The sequence below is a fragment of the Colletotrichum acutatum genome (genome assembly GCF_030867785.1).
Source record: "Colletotrichum acutatum strain CBS 112980 chromosome Unknown BDZ83scaffold_2, whole genome shotgun sequence".
In the NCBI taxonomy this organism is placed as follows: Eukaryota; Fungi; Ascomycota; class Sordariomycetes; order Glomerellales; family Glomerellaceae; genus Colletotrichum; species Colletotrichum acutatum.
The window spans coordinates 271491-289363 of NW_026848996.1; the positions used below are offsets into that span (position 1 = coordinate 271491).

General features: G+C 51.7%; 5 protein-coding genes across 5 annotated transcripts; 4 read left to right on the plus strand and 1 right to left on the minus strand.

Annotated features, from left to right (window-relative positions):
* The first annotated feature begins 787 nt into the window (after positions 1–787).
* On the plus strand, positions 788–1253 carry BDZ83DRAFT_597661 (uncharacterized protein). Its single transcript, XM_060506908.1, has one exon. The coding sequence runs from the start codon at positions 917–919 to the stop codon at positions 1208–1210; it is 294 nt and encodes a 97-aa protein (XP_060371537.1). The 5' UTR covers positions 788–916; the 3' UTR covers positions 1211–1253.
* Positions 1254–5827: 4574 nt separating this feature from the next.
* On the minus strand, positions 5828–7725 carry BDZ83DRAFT_597663 (Nse4 C-terminal-domain-containing protein). The gene is made up of 2 exons (XM_060506909.1): positions 6381–7725; positions 5828–6326 (listed from the first exon to the last, which is right to left on the minus strand). The coding sequence occupies exons 1-2, from the start codon at positions 7507–7509 to the stop codon at positions 6133–6135; spliced, it is 1323 nt and encodes a 440-aa protein (XP_060371538.1). The 5' UTR covers positions 7510–7725; the 3' UTR covers positions 5828–6132.
* Positions 7726–8117: 392 nt separating this feature from the next.
* Positions 8118–11041, plus strand: BDZ83DRAFT_645995 (phosphatidylinositol 3; the record flags this gene model as incomplete). The annotated part of the gene is made up of 4 exons (XM_060509903.1): positions 8118–8220; positions 8254–8329; positions 8376–8477; positions 8545–11041. 4 exons carry the CDS (start codon positions 8118–8120, stop codon positions 11039–11041), a joined length of 2778 nt encoding a protein of 925 aa, XP_060371539.1.
* A 611-nt stretch (positions 11042–11652) lies between these two features.
* Positions 11653–13176, plus strand: BDZ83DRAFT_746428 (uncharacterized protein; the record flags this gene model as incomplete). The annotated part of the gene is made up of 1 exon (XM_060513269.1): positions 11653–13176. The coding sequence occupies one exon, from the start codon at positions 11653–11655 to the stop codon at positions 13174–13176; it is 1524 nt and encodes a 507-aa protein (XP_060371540.1).
* Positions 13177–16636: 3460 nt separating this feature from the next.
* Positions 16637–17690, plus strand: BDZ83DRAFT_746429 (uncharacterized protein; the record flags this gene model as incomplete). The annotated part of the gene is made up of 4 exons (XM_060513270.1): positions 16637–16761; positions 16817–16985; positions 17287–17421; positions 17484–17690. The coding sequence occupies 4 exons, from the start codon at positions 16637–16639 to the stop codon at positions 17688–17690; spliced, it is 636 nt and encodes a 211-aa protein (XP_060371541.1).
* Positions 17691–17873: the final 183 nt, after the last annotated feature.

Consider the following 17873-nt stretch of genomic DNA (forward strand, 5'->3'; position numbering starts at 1 on the left):
AGAAATCACTTGAAGCCTGCGAGGAGATTTCGGTTGCAAGATCGTCAAAGGCGTTGTGGCTCTGGAAAGCTCGCTGGGACTCGTCGTTTTGGCTGTCCGGGCTGGCTGGCTGCGTGGCAGCAGACGACGGTCCCGCGAGGGAAGAGCCCGGGTTTCCTGGATGCACGGGTGCGCTGGAGAGCGGAGGAGCAAGAACTCCGGAAGCTCCGGAGGACGCCGGTCCTGGCTGGTGACGGACGGGGTCATCAGCAACTTGCAGATTCTGCGTGGCCTCTATGATGGCATTTCGAGCATATATGCAAGCCCGTTGTTCCCGATATGTTTGCATCAAAATCTCCTGGATGGCATGTACGCGTGCCTCCCAAGGAGTCCGCTTGGGTGAAGCGTACTCATCGATATCCCCATCGACGGTGCTGTCGCCAGAACTTCCTGGATCGCCGTCGTCGGGGAACCTATAAGCCTTCTTCTTGCCTCTCCACTTGTCCAGGTTCTCTGACGGGCAGTTGAGTGAAGAATCCGGAGGCAGCGGGGGTTCGGGGACGTTCGGCTGGACTCCGGCGGCTGAGCTTGGCCCGGCGACGGTAGCCTCCGAAGCAGCTAGGTTTCTGACGGCCTGTCCCACGGCCCTCTGTTCTCGTCGGATCTGCCGGGCTGGCTCGCGCGGGTTGCCTAGATCTTGGTATACCCGGTTGAAAATCCCTCCGTAATGAGCAATGTTTCGGCGCAATATGCGCCCCTCTTGCTCTAGGGTCGACTCGGCCTCGTCCCTCATCCTCTCCAATGCGGTGATTGCTTTGCGGAGTTTCTCTGGATTGTCACCAGGGTCTGGTCCGTCTATATCAAAATTATCATCACCCTCGCCGCCAGAAGGAGTTTCGCTACTGCTGGCAGTCACCCAGTCACTGCCCTCGGACTGATGAGGTTGATTCTCACCATCACTCCCGCCAGTATTGTTCCTGTCGCCATCGTTGTTGGCTCCCTCGTCAGCTGCCGTGTTGGCCGCCCTGATCTCGATCCACTCGAGCCTTTCTTTGTACATGTGAATTTTCTGCGCGAATTCGTACAACTCGTCCGGGTAGTTCTCAATGTTGGTCTCAAAAAAGTGCCTTTTCTGCAAGCCCAGTTCGTACATTTTATTACGAGCTTCGTTGAAGGCGTCACGGAGCTCTACCAAGCGGTCAACCTCGTACTTGTCGGGGTTTTCTGGTAGCTCCATCTTCCCAAGTGTGTCGCACAACCTCTTGAAGAAGTCATCAAGCAAGTCAGCGGTGGCTGACTGCTTTCGTATCAGACTTTTGAAAGTGTCTAGGAACCGCTGGTGCATGACTCTGAATTCAGGAGGGGGGCCTTGATTGCCTAGTGTCGTCTCCAAAGTCCTCTCACTGGGCGGTTGGTAATCGGGGTTCCGCGTCGAGCTCTCGACCGGCGGCGCGTAGTGAGTCTGCGTGCCCTGGTGCGAGATCATGATCCCGCTGGGCACTGCCGTGCCCGACAAAACCCGCGTCAGTCCCTCGTTCTCGCTCATCAGAGACAGGACTTGTCTTTCGAGTCCAGACGACTCCCTCCGGTGGTCCTCTTCCAGATTCTGGATCTTGTGCTCGAGGGCATCCACCGTCTTCTGATGCTCATCTTTGATCTTAGCTAGATCGGCATCCCCGTCAGGGGCTTGGTTCCGACTCTCCAGCTGTTGAACCCTGAGCTTGAGCTCCTCCACCGTTTTCTGTTGAGCTTCGATCTCCGTCGGATCTGCACTCTCGCCAGCAGCTGACTCACGGCTCTCCAGGTCGCGAACCTTGGACTCGAGGCCATCCACCACGTCCTGGTGCGTGGCTTTGGCTTTTTCCAGCTCAGTTTCGGCCACCTCAGCTCTTCTCATCAACTCCTGAGTGTCGTTCTCAAACCTCTCGACGGTTTTGTTGTGCTCCGCCATCCACTCTTCTCGCAATTCCTTATCTTTCTCAACCAGCCTGCCTTTGATCATGTTTTCGAGGTGATCGACACCGTCTTGTTCCACTATGAGGCGTCTCTTCAGCTCACTGTCGTATCTTTGTTTTGCAGAGCTCCATTTATTCCGGAATTCGACCACCTTCTCTTCAAGCCTGCGTACTTCCGCATTGAGGTGCTCGCCGTGTTCGTGGCAGTCGTTGAGAGCCTTCTGCTTCGCCTTCAACTCCTCCATCTTTTCCCTGAGTAAGAGGTCCTTTTCTCGTATTTCCTCATCCTTCTGTTGGATTTCTTCGTCCTTGCGTTTGATATCTTCAATCTTCTTCCTCATGTCCTGCTCGATTTCTTGTAGTTGCTCCAGGAGTCTGACGTTTTGTTCTGCAACTTCGTCCGTAGAATCCATGTACGTCTTGAGATCCTCCTTCAGTGCGTCTCTCTGTTGGGCCAGTTTCACCTTTTCTTCCTGGAGCTGGTCCCTCTCAAGAGCCAGGCTGTCTCTTTCCTCCCGAAGAAGTTTGGCGTCCTCATCGAGGCCTGTCACCATCTGTTGGATCTCTTGCAGATCTCTGCGGCCCGTTGCCTGGTTGTTCTCCGCTTTGTCCACGCGGTCGATCAGGTCGGCCACAAGTTTAAGGTGCTCTCCTGGGTCGTCCATCGAGCTTGAACTTGTGCTCGATCCGTCCGCGGTGGCAGCCTCTTGTGCCAACTTTTCTTGTGCCAGCTTTTCTCGCGCACAGGCGTACGTAGCCTTGGCCTCAGCTTTGCCTAGTCTGTCGTGGACAGCGCTTAACTGCCCTTTGAGCTGCTCAGAGACCTGTGACAAGAACTCTTCCCTTCTCTGGAACCTCTTGAGCTCGTTTGCTCGTTGCTGGAGCGTAACTTCCAGGTTCTTGATCTTTTCGTCAGCTTCCTTGCGATTGGTCTCAGAGTCTTGTTTGTCGGGCGCTTGGATAGCAGATAGTCTGTTGGATTCTTCCCTCATTCGGTCGGCACTGGATTCGTGCTCCTTGATGGTCTGCTCCAGCACCCGAGCGCTTGCTTTCAGTCGCGTAATCTCATCAACAAGCTTCTTGGCATCATCTTTGAGGTCTTTTATCTCCCTGTCGGCTTCCTTACGATGATGCTGGCACTCATCCAATGCGGTTTTGGTATTGCGTAGCTCAAGGGACACGTCCCCTTGGTCGACCTTGCTTCCCTGGGACCCCTGAAGACTGATTAGCATCGCCTCAAGAATGGAGGGGCTTGAACTCACTGCCGAAGACACTCTATCGAGTCTGTCGAGTTCGTCCGCGAGTGTCTGTTGCGTTCGATTGGGACTGCCCTGGTTCTCTTCCGGTTCCTATGAATTCAATGAGTAACTTCATTAAATCTTGAGGGGTTCATTTCAGCTTACCGCGGAGGACTGGCTATTGAATTCTCCAAGCTCCTTCGCGAGATTAAGCCTCTCTTCAGGCTCGCTCTCGGTCTGCGATTCTTCGGATTTCAAAGCTACAGCCCCAGAAGCCCGCTTGGGAGGCGAGAACAGATCATCAGATAGTGACTGTGAAGGCTTTTCGTCGGAAAGCACGACGGCATGAGGGTATCTGCGGAAGCCGTCGTTGCCGTCACACACCAAGTCCGCTAGCCTAGCTTCCTCTTCCCGCCAGTTGTTGTACAGGTTGTTCACGGCATCATCCATGGCGAGGCTGTAGAAACCGACAATCTCTCCGATGATGTCCCGCATATCGTCCATGGGAATGTCTTGCTTTAGTGCCTCATCACGTTCCGCTTCTGCCTGGACTAATTGGATCTCCAAGTCCGAAATCTCACCCCTCGCATTGTCGACGAGTTTACGGAATTCTGCAAGGGGAACGTTCTCGTGGCCGACGGTGAAAGTTATGTTTTCCACCTCGATTTGGGCTTGGGAAACTTTCCTGGTCTGCTCCGCTAGTTGTTTCCGAAGGCTCTCGACCATGGCTTGTACTTCCTTGACTTGCTTTTGGTGGTCCACCAACTGCTTTTCCATATAAGAAATGTCATCTTCGTGCCGCTTCTCCTTCGCCTGCCACCCACCCTTTTCGTCTTCAAGTTTGCGCTCCGCTGCCGCTCTGGCTGATATTTCGGCATTGAGCTGATCACGGAGCTTAGATATGATGTTTTTAAGCTCTTCCTCGTTCACCGGAGGAGCCATTTGTTGGATACGCCATTGAACTTCATTGAGCTCTGCTGTGCGGCGCTGGAGGGCAATCTCCTTCTCGTTGCACTCGTTCTGGGCCATTTTGAGCTGATTCTGATTTGCTTCTAGGCCCGACTTGAGTTTGTCTCGCTCGTTGGTACACTTGGTGAGCTGGACCTCGAGATCTTGTGCCTGTTGCTCAGACGGGCTAAGTTCGCCAAGTTTGTCAATTTGCCTCGCCACGATCTCTTGAAGTGCAGTCTTCTCCCCCTCCAGCTGCGCGTGTGCTTGCGTCGATGCCTCGAGTTTTGATACCTCGACCTGAAGTTTCTTGTGCCTCGTGCTGCATTCTTCGGAGACCTTTGAGGCAAAATCCTTGAAGAGCTCCTCGCATGTTGTGGGCACCGGCTCCTTGTTGACTAGATGAAGAATGCCGTGTGATTCCGCGAGGCCTCTCAAATAACTTCTCACGTCCTCAAGCCTTTTCGACTCAGTCGACTCAATTAGGTCCGAATTTGGCGCTGGATTTCTCAGTTGAGTCTCCTCGCCTTCTTGGTCCAGCGGAGTCGACTCAGAGGTGGTTGGGACCGGACTTTTCTGCCGGCTTGTTTGCCTTGTCTGCCTTGTCTGCTGAACGGGCACAGTGCCCTTGGAAACGTCGGGTTTGCGACGTCTGCCCCTGGAAACTGAAACATTTTGCCAGGAGACGCTTGAGCTCGCGGAGGCTGAATCTGACGGCACTGGTCGGTCTCGATCTCGACTGACCGGAAGCTCTGCTTCACCAGCGGGACGACCAGAGGATACGTCATGTATGGCTGATACGGGCGTAGCTGTTGTTGGGAGATCATCTCGCGAAGGGCTTGCCACGCTCCGCATATCCAACTTCGCTCCAGTGGCACCCTTCCCAGCCATGGCGGCCCAGGAGAATCTAGAAGGATTTACTGTGCTTGACGAGTCATCATGAGGCGCTGATGATATGGACGCCTTGCTTCCATTCCTCCGTTGCTCTTCATTTGCTGGAGGCTGTTCGAAGCCCTGGTCCAACAAAGTCCGCACACCTAGCTCATCTTTCCCAGATGCTGTTGTAGTTGGAGGTTCTTCCCGAGAGCTTTTTCGGCCTAGGGTAACCTCCTTCTCTGGAACCTCATCGCCCTTCTCCCCAGCCATATCTCTCGATACAAAGTATGTCAGCTCCCAAGCAAGGTGTACTTACAATTTCCCTCGTATGATCTGGGTTGTATAATAGCAAGGGAAAACAAGATAGAGAAAGATAAGAAGGGAAATGAAATAACAAAAGCTGCTCGAAGGTCTTTGATCCGTGTGGTCATGCTGTACTTATGCCGTAGCTTGTTTTCAGAACTTCGAACATCGACTTGGCCCCAAGAAGCTCCGAAGTAGGAAGGATACTCGGAGTAATTCGATTGACTTGTTGAAAGAATCCACCTCTAGCCAGGGGTAGATTTCCCCAAATCGAGGGAGACGAAAATGCCTCCGTTTGCGTACCTGACTGCCCTGTTCCCAGTGCAACTTCCATTCAACTCTCAACAAAGCTTCCAAACCCGAATCTGAAAATAACAAGTCAAAGGCTCAATGCCGAATAAGGGAGCGTAGACCAACAATGAGTACTCTGGAGTCGGTCAAAGACTTGCGGACGTGCACATCCCTTGGAATCTTGGACTGTCTTTGTGGCCAATTTCCCTACCTCGTCTTCACCTCACTGACCTTTTCGTACCTTACCTTATGACATGACACATAGTATGCAAGCCCGTTCTGAAGTTTCGGCAAGTCGGGGAGGGTCCAGAGAGTGATGCTGCGGAGGGCGTCAGTTGCCCCATTGATTCATTGCTAGGTAGGTCAAACAACTCCCCCATACTGGCGTCCTTGGGAATATTCCTCCAATCCTCCGTTCTGTGATACCTCCCATAAAACTCCATTGCAACATTTTGACCTGGTATTCTATTTATCGTCCAGCACCAGTGAACGATGAACTAAGATGCTATGCCGAAACGCCAAATACGCCGTATTGTCTTCTTCTAACTGTACCATCCCCTGGCACCGGGACCTTGCGCTGTTGCTTCTTTCCGATGGGTGATCATCGGCTCCTCGATCTCAAATGTGTCAATGATATCTTGCCAAGTCTGCATGTCCATGGAAAAGATTGCTTGCTGCTTCGCCGTCTCACGCTTGACCGTGCCGTCTTCGTTTGCGTCTCCATTGCTGATGGGATCTGAAATCCAGTCAGTACAAATGTGGTTACGTATTCAGATGATGACCGGCTTACTGAGAGAGGGGTACTCGTCGCTGTCAAACTCGATGCCAACCTTTCCATCACGAATAAGGAAACTGACGTAGAACATATTTTCGACCGTTTGGCCAAAAGATTTGGGGTTGACAACGAAACGAAGGAGGTCTATACCGCCTGTATCCCGTAAACCATACTTCTGCATGAGTTGTATCTGCTCGGCATCGTCCATTTCCGTGTTTTCGAATATTTCAGAGAGCTCCGTTTGAATGCTGCTTTGCACCTTGTCCAGCTGTTTCAGGATCTTACCGCAGATAGCGGTTAAATCATTCTCCTTCTTGGCAAGGTCCTCGACATTCAACACCTCAGGTCTTGTCTCTTCCAGGTTATTGGGTCTGAAAGGGGCGGTGCGCTTCGATATTTTGCGTACTTTCTTCTCAACGGACAAGGGACCAAGGAGAAAACCGGGCAAGGCTGGCCGACGAACATTTGGTAAAGAAGCGAAGCGTCCAAGATGGCTCCAGTTGAAGGCCTCGTCGTTTCCTTCATCCTCCTCATCGCGTGAGTTGTTATTGGTGCGGCGTCTCCGTCTTTGTGTCACCGATAGCTCTGGCGCCTCGTCGTCTGCGATTCCACCGGCTTGCCGCATGTAGGTACAGCACTTGGAGACGAACTCATCCACATCAACACCCTCAGTGGAGCTTCCCTGCATCAACCTCACGGTTTTGCGGTATGACATATCGACGGCACTGACAAGCAGGCGAGAGTCTATTGTCGCCTCCGTCGTTTGCTTCACACCCTTAGCAACGCGCTGAGCCATCATCAAGGTATCCTTCAGACCGGTTGAGCCTGGCAGCATGTACTCTTCCATATTTTCGGTGATGCCCTTTTGGAGGTCCCGCAGCTTTCGTTGAATTTCTCGACGCTCCTCCATTGGTTGGTCTGGGTCATAGATGTCCGAATCGTATTCTTCTTCTCTCTCAACGGAGCGCGTAGCTCGGCGACGAGCAGCATGGCCCCCATTTTCCGTGTCTGTACGTTTGCGCTTGCCAATGGAGACATCGCGACCTTTGCCTTTGTCTCTCGCGGCGAGATGGCCGCGCGCAGGGCGAGGCGCATCATCTTCGCTCGACTCGGGGGAGGAAGAGCCTCCAACTCTTGCCGGCATTCTCGATGTTGAAAGGGTCGGTTGGTGAGAAGTTGCTGTGTGTTTGGTATTATAGTCGTCGAGGATTTCGGCTTGATATGAGGCAGAGCCTGGCGTAGAACCAGGGAGTACGCCTTCTGCACGAGGTTCGATGACGAGCTCTGGTGGTTGTGCAGGATATCACGCGTGAAATTGTGACTGAGCATGGAAGACGCGACAGGCACTCCCCAGGCGACCCTTCCACTCAACGCGCTCCAACAATCGTTATCGCACCTAGGTAGGTATAAGGGCGTGGGGTGAATGTGGCTGAGGGTGACTACCTTATCGATAAGACATAAGCAGGAGGTCCAGAGACATGTGGCTGAAGCGGGGGATGCAGACAACAGAGGTCCACAGCTTGCTGGCCCATGCTGGGATGTACTAATGCACTCCACTGGAGCTTCCCACAGTCAGCTGCCGCCTACGGTACCGGTGGCTATCCAGTCTGGTGCAGTCAGTGACCTCAACCTGTGCTACCCACAAACACATGCGACCGCTGTCGGTCGCATTCGCCGAACGACAATCTGCAACTTGCCTGCTTCATTGCATAATGGACTCATAACCTCTTCGAACGAGCTCCCATCCTCACAATGGAGCCATTTTCATTTGCCAGCTCCGAGTCCCTAGACTATCCAGTCAGCATTCGCATGTATGCGCCCATCCACTATGTCGTTCTCAAGCCAGATAATGCGCGTAACTGACGCTGCCTCGATAGTATTAATCTAGAGGGCGACGAAACACCATTTCTGCATTCCACTTTGTTGGAAAAGGCCGAGCTGAGACACATCGGCTCTAACACAAGGTAATACATTTCGTACGGCTTCTGGTCGTCATCGCTGACTTGCTAGTTCGCACTCCGATCTCTACGTCACCGTGCAAGTATGGGCCGGCTCGAAGCCGTTGACAGTACCTATCCAGACGGCGTACAAATCGTTTCGCAATGAGAGGAGGTAAGCGACGCCCCTTACGTCTGGTGGTTAATTTTGGGAAAAGACCTCTGACGCGGAGCGCGCATAGATGGAACGAATGGCTCACTCTACCGATCAACTACAAAACCCTCCCTCTAAACTCTTGCTTAGCCATCACATTATGGGACTCGTCACCAGCTGGAGGAAAACAAGCGAGAGGCCATGCGATCCCCTTCGGCGGCACAACGCTCCCACTGTTCGATCGAGACAATCAGGTGCAGAAGGGCCGGCAGAAATGCATAGTCCACCGACACAAGAACGCCGATGGGAATGACAATACCACTACGCCTGCGGTTCCGCGTAAGAAGCGGGACGGCTCGAAGAAAGGAGTGGCTCCAACCGTAGATAAGGACGCTGAAGAGCTGGAGCGCATGGAGAAGCTATTTAAGAAGCACGAAATGGGCGAGATACCCAGAGTCGACTGGCTTGATCAGCTTGTCTTCCGTGGCTTTGAGAAGCGCGGACTACAGTCGGCAAAAGCATCACTCAAGACTATGCAACGCCAGAGGACGACAAACGGAGATGCATCAACCGAAAAGGAGGGAGTTTCAGGCGAAAAGGGTCCTGTGAACACCGAATCCCATGCTGGGTTTTCCAAGTTCCAGCTCAACGTGGAATTGCCGCGATTCGACTTCCCAGTTGTGTTCGCGGACCTGGAGTATGATCCTCCGCCAATCTCGGCGCTTCAGCATGTGTCTGCTTCTCAGTCTAATGTGATGCTGAAGCCGCCGCCCGAAGTGCAGTTTGGTCCCGGTATCGACGCGCTTGACGATTCAGCTGGGAGTCGATTGATGAAGGTTTATGACCCTGAGGTTGGTGCTCGCGACAATCCAGCCGAAAGCAAGCACAGAAGGCTTGTCAGAAGTCAGCATCGCCACGGGGTTCTCGACAAGGATCTCAAACCAAATGCCAAGGTCCGAGATGAGCTGAATCTCATCATGTCGTATTCGCCAACCCACACGTTAACCCCGGAGGAGAAGGATTTAATCTGGAAATTCCGCTATCATCTCACTCGAGACAAACGGGCTGTCACCAAGTTTGTGAAATCAGTCAACTGGCAAGACCAAAGCGAAGCCAAGCAGGCAGTGCAAGTCCTGGGACGCTGGACCGAAATCGACGTCGACGACGCTTTAGAGTTGCTTGGCCCCACCTTCGACAACCAAGCTGTTCGAGCATATGCTGTGGAAAGACTACGTAAGGCGGATGATCATGAGCTGCTCCTTTATCTGCTGCAATTGGTGCAAGCCTTGAAATACGAGCATATCCAGGCCGACTCTTCCCAGGAGGCCATCCATGATTCGTCTCTGGCTCAATTCTTGATATCCCGAGCAGCTGGTAACTTCCTTCTTGGCAACTACTTCCATTGGTACCTGATGGTCGAGTGTGACGATCACAGCCCGGAGCAGGGGTTGGATAACCGCAACATCTACCGAAAGGTCGCCTACGACTTCATGACTGAACTAGTGAAGCAACCGGATGGAGTCGAATCGAGAAAAACACTCTTGAGACAGGCTGAGTTGATTGCCATCTTGTCCAAGATTTCTGGAGAAGTCAAAACGTCACACGAATCCATCGCCAAAAAGACTGACCGCGTCAAACACTTTTTGGCAGATCCAAAGAACGAAATTCTGACAATAGACCCGCCACTGCCTTTACCACTTGACCCTACCATGCTAGTGGTCGGGGTGGTACCTGACGAGACGACGGTCTTTAAGTCATCTCTTTGCCCAATTAAGGTCACCTTCAAAACCAGCACCGGCAAGAAGTATCCCATCATTTTCAAAACTGGTGACGACCTACGCCAGGACCAGTTGGTCATTCAAATCATTACTCTCATGGATCAATTACTGCAGAAAGAAAACTTGGATTTGAAGCTGTCCCCCTACAAAATTCTGGCTACTAGCACGACAGCAGGCGCTTCTCAGTTCGTTCCATCCGTCAGTTTCCAAAGCATTGCTTCGAAATTCAGGAACAATCCGGCACTTACCTACTTGAAATCAAACAACCCAGACGACCGGCAACCCCTAGGTCTGCGTCAAGAAACTCTGGACACCTATATCAAGTCTTGCGCAGGATACTGCGTGATCACTTACATTCTAGGTGTCGGCGATCGGCATCTGGATAACCTTCTCCTCGCCCCGGATGGTCATTTCTTCCACGCTGACTTTGGATTCATCCTCGGACGAGATCCAAAGCCGTTTGCACCAGTCATGAAGCTTTCCAAGGAAATGGTGGACTGTATGGGCGGAGTCAACTCAGAGCACTTCAAACAGTTCAAGCAGTACTGCTTCCTGGCCTACACTGCTTTGCGTAAATCCTCCAATCTTATCCTCAACTTGTTTAGTTTGATGGTGGACGCGAACATTCCCGACATTCGACTCGAGCCCGACAAGGCGGTGCTGAAGGTTCGTGAACGATTTCACCTGGAACTCACAGAGGAGGAGTCAATGCTGTTCTTCGAGAGAATCATCGAAGACACTCTCGGAGCTATTGCTCCAGTTGTCATTGACAAGCTGCATGAGCTCGTACAGGCTTTCCGAAACTGAGGGGTGGTTGTTAGGCTTGAAGAGTCCGTATGCTTTAGAGTTTGGGATCATAATGGACAGCAACAACAACGTTGGCGAGTACCAAGAAACCACAGTAGTCTCATTGGCACACCCAATTCTTGTCCTTTACTTTGAGACCCAAGCCGGCTCATCGGAGATACCGGGTACCTCGCTGCTGATACCTTGACGGAGTCCTTGCCGCAATGTGAGCAGATTTGGAAAACCCGTGACCTTCCCAACAGGAAAGAAAAGATGCTATGGAAGCCATCTCCATAGCGGATCCGTACACGATGATGTTGACTATGTGTATGCGACTCTGTGTGCGAATTGTTTGTGTCGTATAAGGACCGTAGAGGCACACGGCTTGGTTCGCAACAGTCCAACTCTATCTTGCAATGGGTCGGGAACTATAGTGCCAGCCAAAAATACCTATCTCCGACACATAAAAGCATGTTGAGACCTTGGGGACTTATAAAGATATATATAAAGGTCTTAGGCTCTCCGTTAGAAGTCCATTCTTTCGAGCCAACATCTCCAACAAATTAATGATAATCTCCTTCTCTTAAATTTCCCAATCCTCTATTCTGTCTCGCCGACTCAAACCTATCAACATGGACGCCCATAACCTTCCCACTTTTGAGGAGCGCCGTGAGCGGCTTGAGGAGATATTCGACTTCCTTGGAGACACCGACCCTGAGAGCGTGTCTCCTAAACTGCGCGGACCTCTCCTAGCACTGCAGCATCGCGCTGACGCATGCCGGGCCCCCTACGATGCAGATATCGAAGAAGAGCTCGCAATGTGGCAGGACTTTCTCGAAATCAGGGAGGACAACCATAGGTTCATGAGCTACCGCCGCTTCCTCTGGAGACTGAGGGAGGCCGATACAAAGAACTTCCTCGCCACTTATCTCTCTGGTCGATCTTGGGCCCGAGAGTGGTTGCCGAACGGAGGTGTCCCTCACAACGCCTGCGGGCAATGCAACCACTGGCTTCCTAGTCGCCAGCAAGAATGTGAATGCCAGTTCATCTGCCAGCCTCTGTGGTGGATCCTTGAGGATTACCACCTTGAGCGAGATCGGTTCAACGTCTGGCTTAGGAATGCCACGATGTCGATGGGTAGAGCAGATGAGCCACAGCCTCCGTCTCTCGTCGACGACTTCTTTGTGCGGGTCGCCAACTACAGCCTGGAACATGACGCCCCTGGAGAGTCATGGGGTGTAAGAGACATTTACGACGTCTTGCTACAGACGTATAGTCATGCAAGGGGCGAACAGGTCACTTGTCGCGACTTCCTCCAGATGGGGTTGGACTACACGCTGAACAGGATCAACTGGGACCAAATGTCCGTTCTCAGTCGCGTCCGCGGCATTCTGAATGACGCCGAGGCTCAGGAGCTCGTGGAGGCGATCCATTACGATGGTCTGATGTACTACATCTCATCTTTCTATCTCGACATCGACGGCAGATACGTCGACCAGCAGCTCCGCCAATGGGTCATCAATTGCCTGGAAGCGAATCCTGTGCCGCGGGATATCTATAATGGCATGCCATTTGGTCGGATTCTGACCCCTAGCCACCTCTGGAACGAATATCTCATCGACGACGATGGCAACGTCACGGTCTTCTGCCAATTCCAGGAGACTGGTCATGAGTGGGTCAAGTATTGGCTGGGAACTGGTAGGTCTTTTGACCGGGATAACGGTGCAGCTCCACGGGAAGATGCTCCTATGATATATGGATGCCACCACCATCAACCTCATCTCAATGTCGGTCATCACCACGCGCCGCTATACGATCCGACATTCGATCGGGTATACGATCCGGTGGAGGAGGACACTGGCCGGGATGGCGCGGGCCTCGGCTATCTCGTCTCCGCTCTCGCCTCCGCTGCTAGTGGTGCTGCCCGTTGTGTTGCTGAGACATGGCCCTTCGTCGAAGTACACGGACGAGTCCTCCGAGGGGTCAGTGATCTCGCTTCCGCTTTCTGGGGATCGGCGGAGGATCTTAGGGGCAACATGTATGAGGATCAACCGGATGCGGAGAGTAAAGGTGAAAGTGGGAATGAGGAGGTTAAGGATGGATGGGCTGCGAATGACATCTATGATGAGATGTTGGATGAACGGCCGGGGATGTGAGAGGTGTTGACAACGGAGCCGTTGAGGGCTAATGGATCGCGGTTACATACAAGACCTTTGTAGTCTACTGTAATATACAGACTTCACCAACTTATTGTGCTTTTCGTTAAGTGACGTGGGGGGGGGGGGCATATTCCGCTTCAAACGCGAGGCAGACCGGGCAGTACGACTACATGCGATAGATGCTGGACAGCAGTAGGGACATCCTCTTCAATTCGTTCTATGAGTTGAACTAAATCTCATCCCCCATGACCGTGATGCGATACCAAACATTGGGATTTAGATTTAGGCCTTCCCGAGAGCGATCAAGTCAATCAAGTACCAGGTTTCATACGTGAGATATGTGAAAGCCATCTTAGTATGAGGATGCCTGGCTCATCAAACACCAGTACATGAGAGCTTTTTCAAGGCCCTAAATTTGAAAAAGCAATCCTCTCCATGAAGTAGGGAATACACGTCAGGCAGCAAGCGCGAGGGTGGCTCCTTCCTCAACAGCTATTCAATCCACGACCTCGTGCCTTTCTTTGATCTCGAAGGCCGCGCAAATTTTCCGAAACAGTAAGTCCACGTCGCGTGAGGAAGTTACTTACGACCAAATCTCCCTCTTCGGGGGCATCTCCCAGACTTTTCTCTCCTTTTCTCACACCTACCTTCTCATACTCATCTTCTCACACTCACATCTTCAACTCACATCTTCAACTCACCTCACCACTCTCACCTCACCGCCGTCTTGATCTTGCCCCAATCCGAAATTCTCGGCCGCTGAGTTGAATTTTTGTTGGGCTTTTGAGTCCTCATACACAACTCTCTCAGGCCTCTCCAAGACTTCCTCCGAAAAGCCCGTCACACACCGGTGTGGCGAGAAGTCGCCTTCGCGCCCTGCATGAAGCCGCCAACGCTACCACGGTCCCGAAAATAGGCAGACGCTCAACTGCAGAAGCTCTACGAACGAAAACGACGCGCGCAGAGGGGCCAAGCAGATGGATTCACGGGTGAACAATTGGGGGAAGCACTGAAACTTCTCTCGGAACAGCTGTACAGCAGTCCAACCCATTTCATTTTGGAGCTCATTCAAAATGCCGACGATAATGACTACCTTACTCGGCGGTCATCAACCAAAAATTATTCCCGAGCTTCTCATTGACTCTCAAGTCCTTACTTGATGCTAATGGGAAGAAATTCTACGACCTAGAGACCGGGTGCAACGAGAATGGGTCTTCCCTGGAGCAGCTTGACGCCCTCTGCTGGATCGGAAAGAGCACGAAGAAGTCGAAAAAAGATGTTCATTCGGGATACATCGGAGAGAAAGTTATAGGCTTCAAGTCTGTTTTCAAGGTTGCAAGTGCCGTTCAAATCTCCGTTGGTTTTTACCACTTCAAGCTCAACAAGACCGGGGACATGTTGGGAGTAATGCTACTAGTACCTTCCCGAGTCATCAAACAGAAGTATGACACAGGAACCACAAGAATGATACTACGGATTGGTGACAGGCAGTATCATGGGAAAATCGCCAAAGATCTGCGCAAGATGAAATCAGAAGTCTTGCTCTTTCTCCGTCGACTGAGGCATATCGTTGTCCAAGTAGGAACAGAGGAAGTTGAGTACTAAGCTACGTACAGAAGCCATGACGAAGAACTCCAAGGGGAAGTGAGATCTGTCGTCATAAGGAAGAGTTCCACAGAGTCAAAGAAAAAGACCAAGTACATTATCGTTCGGAGAGCAGTGGATGAGATGCCATCGGAATCCCAAAGAAAGAACATACACCAGTCACAGGCAACTTTGGCATTCCCAGTGAAGGACAATGGAAGTCTCATCGCTCACGAGCAGCAAACTTTTACCTTCCTACCAATTGGGAATTACGGATTTCGGGTAAGATTTGCGCATCAAAGCTCCCTCAAAAATGACTAACCAAGCGCACAGTTCCTGATTCAGAGCGATTTCATTTTACTCGCAGACAGAGAGCGCCTCCCGAAGGAAACGCGTGGAATAACAAGCTTGCAGAAGCGGTCATAAACGCGTTTGGGGATGCGGTCGAGAGACTCAACAAGATCGGCGATCCTATACAGTACTTAGAGCGGACCCCATCTCGCGACGTCTTCTGGGATAGTCTCGACGCCAAACTGGTCTATTGCCTCAAGTCTTCTCGAATTCTTCGAAGCCGTTTAGGGTGTTTCCAAGTCCCTGAGACTTTGATCTTCTTCCACCCGATTTCTGCCTCAACAATGCAGCCTTGATCGATTCCCCGAAACAGCGAGCTGGCCATCTAGCTGCCGAATACACACCACAGAACTCCCTACCTCTAGGCCTTGCTCGTCTTGGGGTAACACCTATGAATGGGGAGAGATTCGTTCCCGAATCTTGCGACTGGGTCTCTCAAGAAAAGCCTGATCTTAGTTCCAAATCCACCGAATGGCATGGAAAAATATCGGCGATTCTTGTCGCTGGCGGACAATGCAAAGCGAAGTTGCGCAATTTACCACTTCTACCTACAACAAATGGATCATTCGTTGCTCCCTCAACGGCTTACCTGTACTTAGCTTCGCGGGAAGTGGCTTGGAGTGCCCCCAGAGGTCTTGAGCTCGTCCTCATGGACCCCGAGGCTCGTGACAATCATCGCAGAGAGGCCCTCTTTCAAAGACGTGGAATCGACGAATTATGGAAAAGAAGCATATGCGAACGGATTGTGAGAGATCACCGCACGAAGCAAAAACGCGATGACCAACGCTCGCTAGATTGCCTGGTAGAAGGAATGGTATATCTCTTCCTCCATCAACACTTGCTGGTCGGCTTGAGAGACGCGAGGGACCTGAAAAGTATCTGGGTCCAAACCGATGATGATCTTAGCCCAACTCGCGCCCGATATGTGTATTACGTCGACCCAGATGCGCCTCCTAACCTTCTTAGCCAACACGTTAGTAGCCCAGAAGCCCCTATGATAGTTTTGCACCCAGCATACCTTGAGCGGGCAAGTTACTCGGTTGCGATTAGGGAGAGCGTAACTCTCGAAGATTCAACAGCCATAGCGATGGCAGCAGAAGATCTCCAACTTGAAGCCAGGTTGACTGGCGAGACTTCAGCGCCAAAGAAAGAGACACACCCCTTCATCGAATGGTTGCAGTCCTCTTGCGGAATAGCAATTCTCCCAAGATTGACGTTCTTTGATATGGACCTCAGGGACATGACGCTTAGCAGGGAATGCCGTTGGCTGATCGCCAAAGATCCTAAAGGGCTTCTCTTACTCCTCAGAGATCACTTGTTGAAGGACTACCGCTCAGATCTCCATTACATGCGACACGAAGTCCGGTATATGAAAATCTCTTGCCGAGATGGTCAAGAGCGGCAACTGAAGGATACTGCGGTGCCATCTCTGTCTCTTCTCGCATTTGGAGAGTTTCCCGATCCAGATAACGCAAACTGGTCATGTTTCTCGAACTTCTCGGTAACCACCCAAGTCAACATCATGGCCTACATGCAAGAGCTTCAGGCAGTCCGTTCGTCGCGCATTGGCACAGAGACTCTGGGGGCCGTAGGACAAATTTACACGTACCTGTCCAAGAACTGCCGCAACTTAAAGGGGGATGCAAAGTAAGTACAAAAGCTATTGAGTCCCAAACGACGAAGCTGACAGACACACTTCCAGAGATAAGCTTCGATCCGTCATGGAGTTAGTGTACCACCCGCAAAGCGGTTGGGTGCCCTTGGATACCTGCGTCTGGCAAGGCTTAAGCTATCTCCCAAACTCTCTGGCGCTCGCCAACATCTATCCTGCCAGTGCTGAGCTTTTTCAGCGCACGCTCGGAGTTGCGGATGTGAGTGTCGCTGAAATAGTCAAAGAGCTTGTTCGTGTCGACAAAATTCCGGGCTCCTCACGAGATCACTCTTTGTTGAAAATAACCATCCTTGCCTTGAGCGAATCCCTGGGTAAAGGCCAACCGAGTCTGATCCAAGTCAATGATGCCCTACGAGACACGATGAGAAACTTGAAGATCTTCACGATGGTCTCAACACCGGAGTCTTCGGGTGAACCACCCGGTGTGGTGTACAGGTCCATCGACCAGGACTGGTACATTGGGATAAGGGCGTGTTAAATTCACTTACACTGATACGGAGGGGAAGATACCCCAGGCCATTGGAATGGTTCGCGAATCGTGGTCTTCGCACACGATTACGTATCATATCGAGGTCAAGGGAACGGTCTGTGAATTCGAAGAACCCTTTCACTTCAGCCAGAACCAAATGAACTTGGTAAGTTTTATCCACTGACTTCCAGGTTCATCAGAGATCGAGGAAAGCTAACATGAATGCAGGCCTGGAAGTACGCTTTCAAGCATGGCAAGACACCATCAGACGTCTTTCTCATTGGTCGTGTGTACAATGTGGAGAAGGAGAAACCAGGTCTGAAATTCTACTGGAACCCGTGGGAGATGATCAACAAAGGCTCGCTCGTCATGACAGTTAGTGATGGGTACCGCATTGCTCCCGGCAATGCAGCAGTGACATCCAAAGCAGCTTGAAGGAGGACTTCAATTGGGCATCTGGTTTGGTCAGGATCGATGGGAGGAAATGCGTTGGATTATAAGGATAGATGATTGTGTCGAAATAAGTTCTCCTCAAATGACTTTAGTGCTTTCAACATCTGCTCAACGCTCGGTTCACCATCATCGTGGTCGGCCTTGGACTGTCGGAACTGTCGAGAA

Coding starts and splice junctions, on each gene's coding strand:
- BDZ83DRAFT_597661 (XM_060506908.1), top strand. CDS start 917: ATGAGGTTGATTCTCACCATCACTCCCGCCAGTATTGTTCCTGTCGCC.
- BDZ83DRAFT_597663 (XM_060506909.1), bottom strand. CDS start 7,509: ATGCCGGCAAGAGTTGGAGGCTCTTCCTCCCCCGAGTCGAGCGAAGAT. Junction 6,327..6,380: donor CGACGAGTACCCCTCTCTCA/GTAAGCCGGTCA, acceptor ACTGGATTTCAG/ATCCCATCAGCAATGGAGAC.